The sequence below is a fragment of the Desmodus rotundus genome, chromosome 5 (assembly GCF_022682495.2).
Source record: "Desmodus rotundus isolate HL8 chromosome 5, HLdesRot8A.1, whole genome shotgun sequence".
Classification (NCBI taxonomy): Eukaryota; Metazoa; Chordata; class Mammalia; order Chiroptera; family Phyllostomidae; genus Desmodus; species Desmodus rotundus.
Window position 1 is genome coordinate 143,231,507 of NC_071391.1, and position 19,511 is coordinate 143,251,017.

Below are 19,511 nucleotides of genomic sequence, written 5' to 3' on the forward strand. Positions count from 1 at the left end.
ATAAAATCCTTGATGATCTAAGACTCAGGATCTGATCCCAGTAGGTTGACGGAGAGCTGTGGTGGGAGGGGAGTCCATTTTACATACCTACGGTGAACTCAGCATTCTTTTGATGCTTCTTTAGATGAGGGAAGAAGAAAAAACCTCTCAGGATCCTGGTCTTTCAGATTTGTGTGATTTTTATCTCCTTGTCCTCTCCATTCCCTTACCAGAGTCTCAGGGCAACAGAAAGATGTAGAAACTACCAGGAAACCCTTTACTAGGAGTCAGGATTAAATGATTGTGACGTGTCTTCGGGGAAAGTCTGACAGGGCTGAATTCACATTTTAGCTCCACCACTTACGAGGTGGATTCAAGTAGCTTAACCTTTCTTTCTCTGTCCTCATCTGCAAATCAAGGATTAAATACTTCATGGGATTCTTGTGAGGATTATATGAGAAAATATTTTCAAAACATTCGGCACATACTAAGGTAAAGGGGAGCAGCCTCTCTGATGACGGTGGTAGAGATAGTCACGGTGTTGATGGTGCTGATGCTTTCTCTAAGCCCTTCACGTCTACTCACTAGCACTTAGTATATGCATAGCACTTGGTTTTGTCATTGAAGTACATAGTAATTGAAAGTAAGAAATATTGCACTTTTTTATATCTCTTTGAAGGAGTTTATAAAATTTCTACACATTTGTCTGAATTGTGTTTTTGTCTTTGTATAAGAAGTGATGGATGATACCTCCTTTTTAGTAGGAGAGAATCAGATACTCCCTGACCCACTGAAATATATGGGAAAAAAAACGTATAAAAAGACACTCTAGTGAGAATCTGGAGTTTCCATGAAGTTTTACTAGACCTACATTACACTATGATCTATTGAGTTTATAACAGCAAAAATAAATAAATAAATTAGAAATAGAAATAACCTACTGTGTTTGCTGCATATAATATGCACTTTTTTGCCCAAAGTTTTGAGGGAAAAATAAGGATGCTCATTATGCATGGGTATAATGATTACATGCCATGGGTATAATAATCTGTGTATAATGTGCACGAAAATGTAGGTGCACATTATACACAGCAAAATACGGGGTATATCTCCAACAACAGAAGAGTGGACAAATACATTGTGGTATACTGTGGAATAATTAAGGGAATAAACTTCAGTCACATGCATTACATTGTAAAAGTTTCACATTATGATACTGAACCAAAAAAGCAACTTGCAAAAGGAAATGCCTTTTGAGATTATGGAAATGTCTATGAGATTATGGAAAGTTTCAAAACATAAAATAGGAAGACAAACAACCCAATTAAAAAATGGGCAAAGGACTTGAACACACACTTCTCCAAGGAAGACATACAGATGGCCCAGAGACATATGAAAAGATGCTCAGCATCACTAGCCACCAGAGAGATGCAAATTAAAACCACAATGAGGTACCATCTCACACTGGTCAGAGTGGCCAATATAAACAAATCAACAAACAAATGTTGGAGAGATTGTGGAGAAAAGGGAACCCTAGTGCACTGTTGGTGGGAATGCACACTGGTGCAGCCACTATGGAAAACAGTATGGAATTTTCTCAGAAAACTACAAATGGAACTGCCTTTTGACCCAGCAATTCCACTGCTGGGATTACACCCTAAGACCCCTGAAACACCAATCCAAAAGAACCTATGAACCTCAATGTTCATAGCAGCACAATTGACAATAGCCAAGTACTGGAAGCAACCTAAGTGCCCATGAGCAAATGAGTAAATGGATCAAAAAAACTATAGTACATTTACACAACAGAATTCTATGCAGCAGAGAGAAAGAAGGAGCTTATACGCTTTGCAAGAGCATGGATGGAATTGGAGAGCATTATACTAAGCAAAATAAGCCAGGCAGTAAGGGACAAATACCATATGATCTCACCTTTAACTGGAACATAATCAACAGAAGAAAAAAGCGAACAAAATATAACCAGAAACTTTGAAGTTAAGAACAATCTAACAATAGCCAGAGGAGAGGGGAGAAAGGACAGTGGGGAGAAGGGTTTTCAGGAACTACTATAAAGGACACATGGACAAAACCAAGGCGGGGGTGGAAGTAGGGGAGGGAGGTGGGTTTGGCTGGGGTGAGGTAGAGGGGTGGGGAGAAAATGCAGACAACTGTAATTGAACAACAATAAAATAATTTAAAAAAGACAAAATAATATAGCATGTTGTTTCTTGCTACATGCATGCCTATCATAATAGTATTTTAAAAATACAAATGGTATACCTAACACCAGTAATGATCACCTGTGGAGAGAGGGAGGAAAATGATTAAAGAGGTCACACAAGGGCTACGTTATATTTGCAGTATTTAGTGGATACATGAGTGCTCATCATGTAATTTTTCACATGCTGAAATATTTCATAATTTCAGAAAAGAAGGATCCACTGACTAATTTCAGAACTCAGACTCTTTAAGACACATGTCACCCTGTTTTTCAGAATAGATAGTGATGGTAAATAACAGAAATACACAGGATACACATGTATATCTGAAGAAAGTGGATATACAAAGTCTGTCCTGGAAAGGTCCAACCATTGTTAAAATAATGAGAACAGTTTGTGCAACATCAGTGTAACCTGCCAGCCAAGGAGAGTGGACTGGAATGCACATGTGTGAACAATGACGACTTCACTCTACTAGTCAGTGGGGGTGCTAGACGCCGTCGACTGAGCATGTGCACTGTGTGGCTGTCACATTCAAAATAACTGAGTGGAGCAAAAAATCTGCACCAAACTTTGCATTAAGCTTGAACATTCCTCCATGGAAACTATTCAGATGATTCAGAAGGCTGCAGCTATGGGCAACTGGTGACTGGCAGCTTCATCACAACAATGTGCCCACTCACACATCATGTCTTGTGCAGAGTTTTTTTGATGAAACATCAAATCAGCCAGGGGACTCTGCCCACCTACAGCCCACATTTGGTGCCCTGTGACTTCTGGCTTTTCCGAAAACTAAAATCACCTTTGAAAGGGAAGAGATTTCAGACCATCAATGAGATTCAGGAAAATATCATGGGCCAGTAGATGGCGATTGGGAGAACTGTGTGACATCCCAAGGTGACTACTTTGAAGGGGACTGAGGAGTCCTTGTCCTGTGTGCAATGTTTCCTGTATCTTCTTCAATAAATGTCTCCGTTTCTCATAGTACATGGCTGGATACTTTCTGGACAGTTTGATGTGTGACCTAGACCTGGGGCTAAGATGTAATTCAGGAATTATAAAGTGTTCGAATACTTTAAAGAAGATAGTAAGCTTTCAATATCACATTTTAAAAATTAGTTTAGAATTTATGTTCATAAACCTCAGTGTTTATTTAAAAAAAACAAAATTCATCCTTTTAATAATTTTTTCAGAAAACCTTTTTCATTCTTTTCACTTTATATGTTAAATCATTAAGTAGTAAAGACTTTGGTTTCTTAGGTAAGTTAGGGAATATTGCTTACATTTGTTTTTTTAAGAATTATGTTTGTTTTGAAAGGACTGTTTGAAATTTATTCTCTGTGGGAAAGTTTCTTCTTGGTTTAAGATTTTGGATATTGTTTATCTGTTGACTTAGGGAAAAAAGTGCTCCTGAAGCTGGGCTTTATGGATTTTAACTTGGTGTTCTAGCTGCATAACTGGTGATGATGAAGCTAGTGTTTAAGGTGATTGCCGTCAGGCACTGCGAACTCCCATGTGATTTGAATGTAAGGGTATTATGATGAAAACCTTAAAGACATGCCTAATTAAAAAAATAATTTTGTTGGAATTTCATTTTAATCTACTAACATTGTGGTTTACATTCTTGTGTTTCAGGGAAAGGTGGCTCAGACAGCATGCATGTCAGCTTGCAAGCATTTAGCCACGTCCCTGATGCAACTTCTGCTGGAGGCTGAAGTAAGGCAGCTTACCTTGGGAGCATTACAGCAGTTCAACTTGGATGTCAGAGAATGTGAACGTAAGGCAGGGAGCCATCCCTTTGCTTGTTTGTTTTGCCTGCATGTCCGCTTCTGTGGAAAAAAATGTTCTAAATCTATGAGGTCTTTGTTCCTGATGAAGTCAAAGAATACCTAGATGACGGAAATAACTTAAAGGTTGCCTAGAAATAGTGCATCAGCCAGCTCACTGAAGCACACAAAACTGCTAGGCCCGTATGTAGAACATAGAAGATCCCCGGCCACAAGGCATTTTTCAATCTAGCGGGTGATATAAGGCAGACATGCATTTAATAGACACTGAGGAAAACCTGATTAGTTCAAAGATTTCAAAAGAGTGTAGTTTCCAACCATTTTCTTTTTATGTTTTATTTTAAAGCTATTTTTACATGCTACTTGCAAACCCATCTTAGTCTAAAGGACAAATGTTTTATTTATCAGTCAGACATGCTTTCTAGTACAGATAGAAACAGAAAACCTTCAACAGTGGGGTTTAAACAAATAAGTTTTCTTTTTCTTCTCAGAGGCTGTGAGTTTCTGAATTGATTTAGTTGCTCGTTGATGTCACCAAGGCCCAGGCTCTTTGGTTCCCTCCCCTCTCCCATACCTCTTAGCATGTGGACTTCTCCTCCTCATCTGTGTTAGAGTGAGAAGAGACAGGAAAAAGAGGCCAGTCTCACCTATTCCTTTTACTAAGAAAATACACACCTTTTCAGGAGACTGCCAACAAACTTACCTGTGTGCCTCATTGGTCAGAATACGGGTGTGTGGTTGCCTCCCACCCTTAGGGTGACGGGAGATTGAGTGTTTGTCCACTGGAAAGCGGGGCATCCTTGTTGGCTTAGTTGACTCATTGTGAATCATTCACCTGGTGTTGAACACAAGGCTCGGCAGCGGGGAGGGGGGAGGAGGGAAGGGAGGGTGTGGTGGTGGTCACTGCGCTGTCAGCAAACAGTGAAAATGAACCCACATGATGTGACTCGAAATGACTTTTCTGATTCTAAGAAAATTAAAATAGTAGAAAATTCCATGAATCTGCTAATACTTCTGCCCCGTCTTTTTATTTTTACTGCTTGTTGGTTTTCCTTGGTTGATTTTGATGGCTGGAAATTAAGATTTTATTTATTGGCTATGCTATTTGTAATTAATTAGTTAATTAGCTAATGAAGACTTCCAGTTCCACCCACCACAGAGTAACAGGTATCAAAGGTACCCTCATTCCGTAAACGACTGCAAAACTGAATAAAATATATGAAGCAACTCCTTTCATGCGACGGACAGCAACTGCACAAAGTCACAATCCTCTAGAGAGGAGACATGCACAGGGCAAGCTTGTCATTCACTCCCACTTTCTGTCCGGGGCCACTATCCAAAGAGCCGCACAGGAAAGTAGGTCCCAGATAAAAAGGAGTGTTTTACACAGATAAAATGAGATTGGCAGATAGGGTTGGTGAGGCAGCTGGGATTTGGGCAAAGAACTAGAGAACAGGGAGTTGTTTAGAGAACTAGCTCCAGAAATCTGTGTTAGAGAGCCTGTGAGTCTATGGTCAGAAACTAAGTTGCTGTGTGCGGGATGAAACTTTGTGAGGTTTGGCACAGAACAGCCACTGAGGATCTGTGAGCTGAATAGGAATGCCAGAGGGTACAGAGTGCCTGGAGACATCAGAGTGGAGAGACCAGCTAAAGACCTTGTGCATTCAGTGAGACCTCAGAATGTTAGATTTTAAGAGTGCTGCTTAAGCTGTAGAATAAGAGCTATCCGTGATTCACCCTAACAAAGCCTGATTACATGACTCAACAAGATAGAGGTGATCTGCCAATAAAATACCTGCCTGCCAAAACAAAACTCAATAGTCCTTGAAGATGAGCAAACACACAAAAATTCAGACTCTTAACCACATAGCAGCCACAATTTCACAGTAAAAAGCTACAATTTGTTATGTAAAGAAGCAGGAAAATGTGATCCATAACAGGAGAAAAAACAGGCAATAGAAACAGACCCACTGAGGACACAAATGTTGGAAATAGCTTCCTTTAGGGATAGATTCCTTTAAGAATCTCATTAAAAATATATTTAGTAATTTAAAAGAAAAGATGGGCATAATGCATGGCTGAATTTCTTTAGGTTTGATAAAAAAGGCTAATCTACTGACTCAAAAAGCTCAACAAATCTTTACCAGGAAAAACAAAGTCACACTCAGGTACATTATGGTCATATTTCTAGCAAAAAAGAAAGAAAATCTTAAGAGCAGCCAAAAAAGGAAAGACACATTACATAATGGAGAGCAGTGATAAGAGGCACTGCTCACTGCTTATCAGCAACAGTGCAAACTCCGCGGCACGAGAGCATGCATAAAGTACTGAGAGGAAGAAAAAGCCTAGTGGTCTGAAACTTGTCATTGGAAAAGTAGCCTTCAAAAATGAAGATAAAATAAAGACATTTGCAACTAAACAAAGTTCAGAAAATTTGTCACCAGGAGGTCTGCACCACAGATATACACTGTGATTACTTTGTTCCAAGACGTGAACAACAGCATGTCCATTCCCACGTTTTTCTCCACCCTTGCCATTATCTCATTAAGAAATGATAGCTTAGTGTTGGGGGGAGGTGTGGAGAGACAGAGGTTAGGGGACAGAGGAATTGAGCAAAAAGGAAAAAGGACTCATGGACATGGACAACAGTGTGATGATTGCCGGGGGAGAGGGGTATAACGGGACTAAAAGGTAATGGAAAAAAAATACAATAAAGATTTAATTAAAAAATAAAAAGAAGTGACATCTAATTCCCTGCCGCGGTCCAGTCGCAGCAGGGTCCAGGGGTTCCTGAAAGGTGGGTAAGGCGTTGGCGATGGGAGACAGACGACATCACGCCTCAGAGGACAGTGAAGCTCTGTTCCGTTTATTGCAAGTACAAATGGATTTTTATATTTTCCTTTTTGGCATAGATTAACATTTGCAAGTGTATAACATGATCAGTTAAGCAGAAACATCAATACAAAGGTAACCATGAAAAGTACGAAAGTTTCCATGGATATAATTATATTAAACAAAGATTGTTTTGACCAAAGTTTCCATAGATTCAGTTATAGTGAACAAAGATTATTTTAACTAAGAGAGTTATAAATCAGACGATTAGACATTTTCAGAAATTGTTCATAAGGCAAAAGTATATGGTAGATTGAGCAGAGGCAATAAGTCCTTTGTGATATCTAACTTAGCTATCTATCTTTTTCTGTCTAAAATGTTTCTCTGTGTACTATAAACTTTAACTTCAATGTTTCTCTGTGTACTATAAACTTTAACTTCATAGTAACTGTTTCTATATGCTTAATAGCTAACCAGCTTTTCTTATTTCTATGGCTGTCTAATTGATATATATTCTTATTTAAGGTAAAGGAGGGGCTGTTCTCCACCAACTTTTAGACATTCAGGGGCTATTTCATTAGAGGGGATAATTTCTTACTCAGGTTTATAAACACATTGTTTAAACAATTTTGGGCATGATTCAGTAGTCTGGGGAGAACTAGTTGTCCCTTCAGAAGTTCCCTCAAGGTTCGAGCCTCTTTCTCCTCATGGCGTGTTCTCAAGGGAATCAAGGTTCAAAGTAAGACCATGAATAATATCAACAAGGAAGTTACTAAAAGCAATCCCAGGAACATTACCGCCCCCCTTCGTATGCCACATTCTCCTCCAGAAAGATGGATTCCTTGAGTTCCTTCTTTCCATGTCCGGACCTTGTCAGACAACATGGTTTGGAAGAGGATGTGGCAATTCCCCTTCCTTTGAATCTGGGAAAGCTTGTGACTTGACTGTGTCCAACAGAATGTGGCAGAAGTGGCCTTGTGACTTCTGTCGTTAGGTCATAAAAGGCAGTGCAGCCTGCATGTCTCAGCTAGCTGCTGTGTGACAATCTAACTACCGCGAGGCCTCTCTGCTGGGAGGGACTCAAACCAGCTCATGTGGAGAGGCCACAGGGAGAAGCCCTGATGCCTTTACATTTTAAGTTGTTGTATTAGTATGTATTAGTTTAAATGGTATTACATTTTATTCTGACCTGCATTTACATTACTTCAAATTGGTTGGATCCTTTCAAGACTTGCTTTTAAGTTTATAGTGGATTCAGAGCAGCCTTTTGTCTGGGTCTTATATAAACCCAAATCTAAAGCAGTGCCCTTTGAAGAACTGTACGCCACGCCCAGGTAGCTTGAGATCTTTCAGCTCTGGCTTGGTGGTAACACAAAGTATTCCCAGCTCTATAAGAGCTCCACAAACTGTTGTGCCTGTTCATTTCTGGTGGTTCTTTCCCCAGCCGTGGGTAGTTTCTTCCCGTGCTTGCACATATTAGCACTCTGCCAAATATTCAGCGGTACACTTCCCTAGGTTTCCCGAGTGCTCTAGTCTTCCTGAGTCCTCACTGGTAGTTGGCCCTGACAATCCTAGTTGCCTTGGCATGCTGGACCACAGTCTCTGACTCTTGACTCGGACTACCTATGCTTCGTTTGGGCTCCCTCCCTTTGCCACCTCTGCATCTTAGCCTGGAAACTGCCATGCTCACCTCGTTCGTTTTCCCTCTTTCCAGGATCCCAGTCCTGCATCGACTGTTGTCTAGTATCTAAAGCCATTCTTCCAGATGCATCCTCCAGTTTTCTAGTTGTTTTTACGGTGGGAAAACAAGTCCTATATTACTCTATTATGACCTGTAAGAGAATAAATGAACATCTTTTCAACTTTTTTTTAAATTTTATTTTTTATAGAAATCATACCTGCCCTTTATGGAAAATTTTGGGGGGAAAATCACCATAAGTTCATCATTCAGAAATAAGTACAATTCCAGGCATTACATCCAGACATAATAATATCCAGCAGCCACAGAATTGTTTCAGGAATCCATTTACCAGATTCTATGCATCTAGCTGGCCAAAATTATTTTACATCCCTCTGTCTTAACCAATTATTTACCGGGAGAATAAAAACCTAATGATTAGCTGGACCAATCAAGATTGATTTTTGATGTTGAGTTTGAAATCATTCTTCTGAGTTTGGATGAAAGCATAGAACTTCATTGTGGTGTGATGAAAAGGAAGAAAAGGACTTTGGATTAGGCAACCAACAAATGCTCTTGGTTAAACAACAAAGTCTGACGAATGATTGGGAATGACTGCAGGACTGCATTTTTGATAGAGCAAAAAGAGAGAGACAGAGGGTGATAAAGCTAAATATAGGGGCCTTGAGGAGGGGGAGTGATGGTTTGGGAGAAGCACTGATGAGGAAGGAAAATGCCCATCGTATGGCCTGATTCTGAATTAAATTTTATTTGAATTGGCATCCTTAGCATGAGAGACAGTTTTCAGTTAAGACTAAGAGGTGAGAGATCATTTAATGAAAAGATGGAAACATAAATGAGTTTGTTAACCTTGCAAATGGGGTTGCAGAGAGCCAGTATCTTATCTGAAAAGCTGTTCAATATTTGTAATAGCCTTTCAGGCAGGATTAGCTTGAAGCTAACATGTGTAAGCTATATTAACTATAACTATAACTATATTACCACTGAAATTTTTTTCTAATATATTGTGGAGACACTAAGTTTCATTGATTTAGAATTTAATGTTTCATTTCTAATTGGCAGTAATTTGTCTGTCAAGAAACTTTCCATGGACATTTATTTTACTTTAAAAGAAGAATTCTATTCTGTCTTTTGCTATACCACCCCCCTCATTTTTTTTTCTTTTAGATGCTCAGTGGTCTATAAAAAAATCTTAAAGAAATGATACATAAGATTCAAGTAACTATACAGAGGCGTATAAAAGCAGCCCCAAATGACAAGATAATTAACACTTACATCTTTCTACACAGTGGTGTGTGCGTGAGGTATTTTGCCTATTGTCTGTGAGTCCTTGGAAGAACTACATCGGCCCCAAAAGAAATCAAACTCCGGACAAGATAGAATGTGATGTTCTTGAGGGTTTGACTCTGAAGCCTGGGCTGCCACTGTCTTCAATCCCAAATATATAGAAAAACTATATGCATTCCATGAGCCTGAGATACGCAGCCGGTATAGTGTGTCATCCAGGACATGGGTTTCAGAGGCGGCTAGACAAGACAGATGCAAGTTACCACTTACTTTTAGTGTGACCGTGTGTCACAGCCAGCCCCGCTTGTGAAGTAGGAATGATAATATCACAGAGATGGGGTCAGAATTAAACAAGATAATGCAGTAAAGGGTTTATTTCATGTTCTTGTCGATCCATGAAATAAATGCAGTAAGAATTTGCAGTAAGGAGTAGTTTCTCCTATTATCATCATCAGTAGCAGCAGCAGCAGCAGCAGCAACAGCAGTTAATAAATATTTAGCAGCTCTCAGAAGGTCTTTTACAGACTACTCAAACCTTTGTCTGTAGTTTGTGAATCAGTTAGATTTGGAGATGCCCTTTTATTTGGTATAAGAAATCGGGTTTTTCTTATTGGTTGTCTGTCTGACTTCTGTGGTTATCTTAAAAGGTATGATCCAGAACTGGTGATTGTCTAATTCTCAGCTTTGTGCTTTTGCAAGCAGTCAGTCAGTTAGCTCTGCTGTTTCCCAGAGATGGTAACTACTGCTTAGGGCACCGTCACCTAACAGGAGTGTTGTCAGTAATTCTTCCTGGAGGGCGACTGAACCTTTAAGGTGGATGTTACTAGAAATTTAGATATGACAAAAATATTTCATTCACTTCAGAATTGACAGTGTCCTCTGATAATTTCTGCTTTGCATGAATTTCATCTTACATCTTCATTCGTTTGTGTCTTATATTTGGTTTTGGATATCAGAGCACTGGATCTTGGATTTTAAATACTAGCAAGTCTCAGTAGCTTAATGCTTAGCTCCTTGGTCAGACGTGGACCACTGCATCATTCATGCAGTGGGTTTTTCAGTCTGCGTCTGGAGCTGTCATTTCCTAAGCTTTCTCTTTGTGTAATCTAAATAAGGAGGTCTAGGCTCACACTCCAGCTCAGCTGCTTGTTAATAGCATTAATTCAGTAATCTGTTTGCTTATTCAACAAATATATGTAGAGTCCCTACTCTATACAGAGTACCATGCTGGAGGCTGGGGATAAAATAGGACACTATAGATTTTAAGTAGGAGAATGATTTTATTGCATCTGTGTGTTTAGACGGTACTCTGCAATTTAGCAGGAGCCTCAGAGACCAGTTGTAAGGCCGTTGCAGTAATCATCCATAGAGATGGCTTGGGACTTTTGGCACATTTCTGTGTGATAATTTAAGCCATGGGAGTGAATGACTCAACTCATCTGACCTCCCTGAATCCATCAATAAACTAGAAATACTGCTCACTGCTATGTTTGTCTCATAGCATTGTTACAAATTCAGATAATATACATGAAATCATGTGTGAACAGCCATGGAAATTTTATTTATTACAGTTCTCATTTATTTATCCATATGTTTTTATGTGTTTTCTTATTTTCTTCGTACTCCACTCTTTCATGGTTTCTAATGTTAATATTTTCAGGTTTTAGTTATGTTCTCGGATTTCTAAATTATTTACAAGATTGGTATATTAAAAATATAACATCATTAGGCCAAATCCAGGGCACATTTGGGTACAAGGAAGTGAAGCAGCAATTGCATCTATTTAAATTTAGTGTAATCCATCATTTCCCAGGATTCATTAGTCTTTTGCACAGAATAAACTGAGTCCTTGAACAGAAAAGCAACAGGATACATCTTGCCAAATTCTCTTGGTTCTTTGATGATCTAGTTAATCTGGCCTAAGTTTACTACTTTGGAAAGAAGCAAGGGCTCCAAAGCCTTGTGTTCCACCATTCTTACCATAACAACCTCACTTTACAGGTCAGGAAAGCAGTGTGAGAATCTGCCTAAATTCAGGATGCAGGGAGACAACTCGGGGGCAGATTCATGATCTCACTGAGCCTACTGTGATATAAGATAGAACACCATTATTACTGAACTTACATAAGTTCCTACTCCAACTGAAAGGTCAGAAAGCTTTCTGCAGCCCTAGAGAATTAGTTTGGGTTCACATTCAGGACCCAGGAGTTCCTGGGAAGTCTGAGCATTTCCATCTCTTTGTATACACGAAAATCAATGGCTGCAAGTCCTTTGTGGTATAGCAGGCTTCCCTTGCCTCAGGTGTGAGATGTTTAGCCAGTGCTAATCAGGCAAATCTTAATCAGCTTGCTTACGATTTTGCCGCTGGAACTTATGAACTGATGAGTCTTTATAAAGCAGTCTCTCTGAACTGTAAGTACTAAGGCCCAAACAACTGCCCATTGGGATAACTGTACTCTTATTTTGATTTTGTGCATTACTTGAGCTCAGCGATCCTAGACTCTCCAATTCCATATAGTTAGGAATCCACCTCTGGTCACTCCCCATGAGAGTCTCTCCTAGGGCTTCAGGCATTCCTTTACCAATCTGTTCCTGATGTGAGGGAGAGAAGAGGGTCCTCAGGACCCTGGTGAGCAACATACGGAAAGCACATGTGACAGGTCCTTACTATCATTCTTCTCTCGCAGCCTTTGAAGTTTATATTATGCAAAAGGGGTTCTGGCCTTGAATAACAGCTAAGCCAGTGCTAAACTCAAATCTGCACCAGTCAACCGAGCAAACTATTAAAGTAACTACTAGCTAGTGCATCAAATCAAGCTTCCCTAGTGAAGTGCCCTGTAGTAATTAATTTGTCAGTCAAGATTATGTTTAGTCGTCCCTGAACGAGTGGTGCAATATGCATATCCACATGTCTTCTCTGTTTTTGCTGAGAGTCCCTAAAAAAACTCCTACATTTCCTCCTGGATATAATTCAGTTCTTTTCTTCCCTCTTATTTTGCATGCCACCCTTGAGCCCATGTTGTTTAGGTCCTAGTCACAGGACAGGATTCAATAAAAGACCATAACAGAGCCGAGTGCTCCTCTTATGTCAAGGAGGATGCAGTGGACAGCATTTGGGGGAAGGCTGGGAAATCAGGGTTCCACGCTTTCCCTCGGTACCCTAGCCTTTATCACGGAAACAAGGTGAGATGATGCAGACAGCTGGTGTACTGAGTCATAACCTGAAAAATCTAGTGTCTATGCACTAGATTTTTACTTCACTCAGCTACCCAGCTGTAGACAGAGAGGAATTACATGGAGCCTCATGATGATTCTATGTTTTCTTAGATTCGGGACCTTTATGCACTAGCAAGGACCAGAGAGTTTGCCCATTTTCACTGTAAGTTGCCCAGGGTTGTTAAAAGCTTTCACATGACTTGTATCCTTCATTTTTAAAAAGTGATCAGTGGTAGCACAACATAGTCCTCCAACACTTCACTCTCAGTGGGAACATGTTCTTAGGTGACTTAAGATAACGCCTTAATTATGGGCTTGGCTGCCACAGCCCACAGACTGCCAGCTTCCCATCCTGGGAGGTGCCGGTGCCCTTCTCCCTGCTGTCACCTGCCAACCAACTCCAAGCATTTGACTTTGACCCTAAAGACTTTGGTTTGCCAGCTTGATACCTAACAACCCATCTTAAAGTATATTTACTTGCAAGGAACAAAAATCTATTCAACCTCGTGCAGGAATAAAGGAGGGCTTATTTTAAATATCTGGGTTTCATAGACTCCAAGTGAAAGGTAAGTAATAGATCAGTTAGGTCTGGGATCATGTCTCTCCTGCTCATTCCTGTCTCCTTAGCACCTAGAACAGTGCCTGACATATTAATAAATATTTATTGAATGAGTAAAAATGACTTAATTGGCAACTACCTCAATGTCTCGATCTCTTTGGTCAGCTCTGTGAAAGAGAGGAGACATAAGCAGGAAGTAGCTGGGGATGATGTCATGTGATATGAGTAGCAAGACAACCTGGGATGTAGTCAGAATCCTAAGTATTATCCTCTTAGGAAGATGTACAAATGACCAGTAAATGATTGGTAACTTTAGTACACATATCCTTACCACCAACTTCTGTGGATGATAAAGCCATCTTTGCCACCAACAGTCAATTCTCAATGTATCAGCTGTATAGTACATAATTAATGTCATCGGTGATAGAACCCAACAGACTGGCCTTTGAAACCTGGATCTTCATTTTAGTAATGTGTGCATCCTTAACTGCTCTAAACCCCAGTTTCTTCATTTGTAAAGTGAAGTTGCAGGTGTACCTCTCTGATAAACTTGTGGTAACTGAGTAATTACACAAAGTAAAACACAGTAACTGCTGGCTGCATCCTCATTTTCCCCGTCATTGTCAGCAGCGGCAGCAGCAGGGGTACTGGGCTGGAAATGCATGACAGTTGTCTCTTCTAACTCCCAGACTATTTTAAATGAGGTTACTGTGTATTAATTTTCACTAAGGTCAACAATTTTCTTCTCAAATTAACTCTCTATGTAATCCTTAAGGTAGGATTGTCTCCGAGTCTGCTTTATACCTTTTGCTTCTGTATAGTATTGGTTTAGGAAGAAAGTCAAGCTAACCAAGACCTGAAGCGCTGTAGTGCCCAGTGGAGACGTCAGGGCTGTTGTGGGTTAAGTCAGAGTTGCCACGATGAAACACACGAGGTAAGCAGCCCTGGATTTCAAGAGAGACTACAGAATACGAATACATTTATTTGGAAACTTGGTTATTAGGACATGAGTACTGGTAGAAAGAGGTTTAAAGAGGAGAAGTTGACTCTATAAAATTAATTTTGTAAACCTTAAATCATCGTAGCAAATGGCACCGTTTCCTACTAAGGCAGCAGTCCCCAACCGTTTTGGCACCAGGGACCGGTTTCATGGAAGACAGTTTTTCCATGGACCAGGGGGTGGGGAGATGTGGTTTCGGGTTGATTCAAGTGCGTTACAAATAAGGTCACCTCCTGCTGTGCAGCCCTCTTTCAAACCGCCCCAGACTGGTACCGGTCAGTGGCCCAGAGGCTGGGGATCCCTGTACTGAGGGATTCTTGTGAAAAGTTTGGTAGTTACTTCCTTTCCAATTAAAATGTATGTTTTTTATGCTTTATCCAGAGGTCGCCTTTTACATTGTAGCTTAAGTATTTTCTACCTCTTCAAGTCTTAAAAAGAGAGCCATCTTAAGAATGTAAGATTTGATGAGAGACAAATGGAGGAAATTTAAGCCGAGTAGGATTTTAAGCCTGATCTCCCTAGGTTATGTAAAAATAACAGAGGCCTCTCTTATTAGACTCTGTACGCTGCTTAAAGAGGCAAAGTCCCTGTGGGTAGACTACTGCGGGGCGCTGCGTGTGTCCCAGTATCGTGCATTTCAGATCCCTTAGCATCTATCCTCTGCCTCATCTTTCTGAATTACAGTTTTAAAATAAGCTTTCTCTTTATGCTCCCTTCCATCTAAGAAACATTAAGGTAAGAAGATTGATGATCAACTTCAAGCTTGTCTATGGAGAAAAACAAACTTGCACCCTATAATTTGCAGTGCTCTGTACACGTAAAAATCTACGGATGATTAGTTGTTGCTTTAATATGATGGAGACAACTTCCATGAGATAGGCCCCACGGCTAATGAATTTTGTCTTTTGGTTGATTGACTGGTTAATGGAGTTGGAAAAACTATTTTCTGTCTCTTCTTTACAATAATGTTTTCATTCTCTCCCGGAAATATATAGGGATTTAGCTAGTGGTCTTTATTTTATCATTTGTTTCCCCCTTTCTCTGTCTTTTTCTGTATTCTTGTTTCTAATTCTCATTTTGTTTCAATATTTGCAGTGAAACTTACAGATTTGCAAGGGAGAATCATTAAGTTAGTAATTTGTGGGGACCGCCACAAAAACTGGAATTTATTTATAAAAACTTATGTATTCTTACATATTGAAACTTCAGTCACCTTCAAAGTACTCTCCATTTGATGCAATACACCTATTGAGATGTTTTTCCCACTGCTCAAAAGTTTTTGAACTCATCAGTGCCTTTTGGTGCTTCTGCTGTTTTTTCGTTTCAGCTCTCCCACATTGGCAAAACATTTCCCCTTGAGGAAGTTTTCATCCAGGGAAACAAAAAATGTCACTCAGGGGAAGATCAGGTGAATAGGAGGGTGGGCCATGGGGGTCATGCAGTTTTTGGTCAAAAACTGCTGAGCGCTCAGCGCAGTGTGGGCAGGTGCGCTCGAAAATCACCCATCATGAAATGGGCAAACACATTGAAAAGAGGCTTCAAAAAAATTTGCTGAAGCCAAACACAACCTCTCACAACCATGCCAGGAGATACACTGATACAGATGGGTTTCTAGAACACTCACTGCGCAGGGGAAGCCTGTACTTCTTCTTTTCATCTATTTTACATGTGTGTGAGAGAGAGAGAAACACAAGGGGCCCACCCTCCAGAAGATAATTTCGTCTTCTGGGGGGGTCCCTCCCGATATCTTTCTATCTATATACATGCATACCCCCCCCCCACACACACACAGAGTAATCAACAGGTCATTCTCTGCATTCTTGTTTTCTCTGTAAGACCTGGAACACTGTAGGTGTCCTGTACAAGAAATAAGATTTAAAACTCAAGTGCACTGGAAATTTGTAGGATGCAACTTAGCCTGGTATTATTTGCAGGCACATAGCTCTGAGTCAACTTATGTAAAAGCTTCTTCGGAAATGTATGGATTATATGGCTTCTTTGTCCCTCACTTCCCAGGCCCTTACCACTTCTTTTTAAAAGCACAATTGGGCTTAGATTCTCAGAACTAAAATTATGTGGGAAGAACACAAACTGGAGATATCTTCCATCAAAAATAGGCAGTACAAAAGCCCTGCTTTGCTTGCTCTTGTCTCCCCATGTCTAATAGGTTTCTCATGCTAGGTGCCATGCTATTATGATGTGTCTTTCTTTGTTTGCTATGGAGACCTGAACAGAAGGCTCCCCTGCCATTAAAATGGCCATGTCACTTCTCTTTGACTATGGGTGAAGGACCCTGTACCCTCTGGAAGGGCTTTACTCAGACATGGGTCAGTGAGTGGTGCCCACTCAGCAGTTATTTCGGTTTATGGGCTGGAGTTCCTTGAATTCCAGCAGATAAGGCATCATTGTCTCTTGGAGGCCGTTGTCAGACACCTGGTCATCTGATAGTAGATGCTGCCAACCGGAGCGGCGAGAGCAGGCAACCTGCTCCTCACCGTGGCCGGAGATGCCATCCTTGTCAAGTAAATGGAGATGGATCGTGCTCCTCTAACCTTGTTAGACATCACTGTCTAGACATCACTCTGCTATTGGCTTACAGAGACTGGCCAACGCAAAGTACTTTTTCTGGTAGCAACTGTGACCTTGATTGTTTGTGGCTGTATTGGTAATGGAGGAGTGCGTATGGAGGCCCTGCTACATAAAGGGTCATAATTCCCAATTGAGCTTCTTTTTCTGTGGCATACTCTCTCACTACGCTAAATTCTGTCGGACTATTGGGTGAATGTGGTCCTTCTTCCATCCCTAAATAAAGGCAATGGCTGATTTCTCTCAAATTGTTCAGATTTTTCTTCCTGGTTTTATTTCCGGGGATATTTTGGGGAATGAGGGTGGCAGCAGGAGATTGAACTTAAACAGCTGGTGGCTTCCGAAAGGCCATTCTTCTGCTGCATGGTTTTGAAAAGGAGAGAACCACTTTTTTTTAAGTGATATTCCAAACTAGGTACTCCTTCCCATATTTTATTTTGGGTGTTTCAGGTTTTATTCCTTGTGTTTTTTTTAACTTTAAACACTTTGAAAGTTTCAGGGACCAGAAAGATTAAGAAATGCCATTTCAAAGAAGAAAAAATATGTATACATACACACACTCACGTATTTATATAGCCTGTCCAGAAGGAATCCAGCCATGTGATATGAAATATAGACATTTATTGGGGAAGATACAAGAAACATTGTACACAGGACAATGATGCCTCAGTCCCCTTCTAAGTAGGCACCTTGGGACTTCTCACAATTCTCCCACTCGCCATCAGCTGCCCCGTCATATTTTCCTGAAACTTATTGATGTTCTGAATCTCTTCTCTTTCAAAGGTAATTGTAGTTTTGGGAAAAGCCAGAAGTTACAGGGTGCCAAATCTGGGCTGTAAGGGGGCCAAGTTACCTGGGTGATTTGATGTTTCCCCACAAACCTCTGCATGAGATGTGATGCATGAGTGGGTGCATTGTCGTGATGAAGCTGTCAATCACCAGTTGCCCATAGCTGCAGCCTTTTGAATCATCCAAATAGCTTCAGTGGATGAATGTTCAAGCTCAATGCAAAATTTGATGAGGAGTCATTGCTGTACTTGCTCAGTCATATTGAATGCGATGGCCACACAGTACACATGCTCACTCAACGGTGTCTGCAGCCCCCGCTGACAGTACAGTGAAGTCGTCATTGTTCACACATGTACATTCCAGTCCTCTCTCGGCTGCCAGGTTACACTGATGTTGCACAAACCGTTCTCGTTATATTAGCAATGATGGGGCTTTTTCCAGACAGACCTCGTGTGTGTGTGTGTGTGTGTGTGTACTCGTGCATCTGTCTCAATACCTGTCACTGGACCCTGGTTCCAGACTTGGTAAATCAGATTTATTTGCAGTTAAAGGAGTATATCAGCAATTTCTTAACCTCTAAAGTCTTTTTACTTTTTATTTATATGAAACTTTAAAAAACAATTATTTGAAAGTTTTCTTTAATCCTCATGATTTACTTGAAGACACCCAGAGAAGCATTTTTATGGAGAAATGAGCCAGTGGAAACAGTTCATCTTAATCATTTTAAACCAGAGACCTCACCATTAGCCCCAGAACAATGTATGGCCATCTGTTTCTGCTGTATCAACTAGTTACAAACACCATCTCAGCTGAAAATTATCCTTTATCCTCAGCACTGCTACCTCATCGCATCAGCCGTTTGTACGGTACCTCCCTTCACTCACACAGGCCGGAACCCTTCTGTTTGTCCCGAGCCTGAGCCCCCCAGCGGTGTCTGATGCGTTCACGGCTCTGCGAGTCTCCGTGTGTTTGTTTACACTGGGGCATTGTACACATTCCACATATTCTTTCGTCCTGGTTTCGTGTCTTTGGGGCTGAGGCCAGTAAGCTATCTGTTTTAATTGGGACATTTTATGGAGTGTAAACTAGGAAATCGTATAAATACCATGTCTATTTAAGAATTATTTTAATTGTTGAGAGTTGGCAGGCTTCTACTCAGGTGGAACAGCACTTTATACATCTCAAAAAATTGATCAAAGTCCCCATTTTTATAAAATGTTTTTAAAGTTTTATACCTTTCCATCATTATCTGCTCTAGCATTTTAGCATTTAACAGATTCTGATTTGAATTCTACTGTTTTAATTAAGTCATCTGTCTAGTTTACTTTAATATTTTAAAAATGTATTCTCTTTTCTCTTTATCTGTTTTACCTGTGTGTGTGTATGTGTGCGTGCTGTGTGTGCGTGAGAGAGAGAGAGAGTGGGAGGGAGGGAAAGAGAAACCCCCAAATCATCGTAACATTCACAATTTCATATTTCTAAGATTGGAATTTAAAAATGTAATGAAAATATCATTTCTGACACTTGCATTAAGAAAAGCTGTTTCCAGACACTAGTG

General features: G+C 40.3%; 1 protein-coding gene across 7 annotated transcripts in view; it reads left to right on the plus strand.

Moving 5' to 3' along the window:
* EXOC6B (exocyst complex component 6B) overlaps positions 1-19,511 on the plus strand; it is a 542,713-nt gene that overhangs the window by 357,772 nt on the left and 165,430 nt on the right. For all 7 annotated transcript variants that reach the window (XM_024552690.4, XM_053923770.2, XM_045189356.3 and 4 more), the window contains one exon: positions 3,834-3,975. In XM_024552690.4, the coding sequence (XP_024408458.3) occupies positions 3,834-3,975 (142 nt within the window). The remainder of the gene's footprint in view (positions 1-3,833; positions 3,976-19,511) is intronic.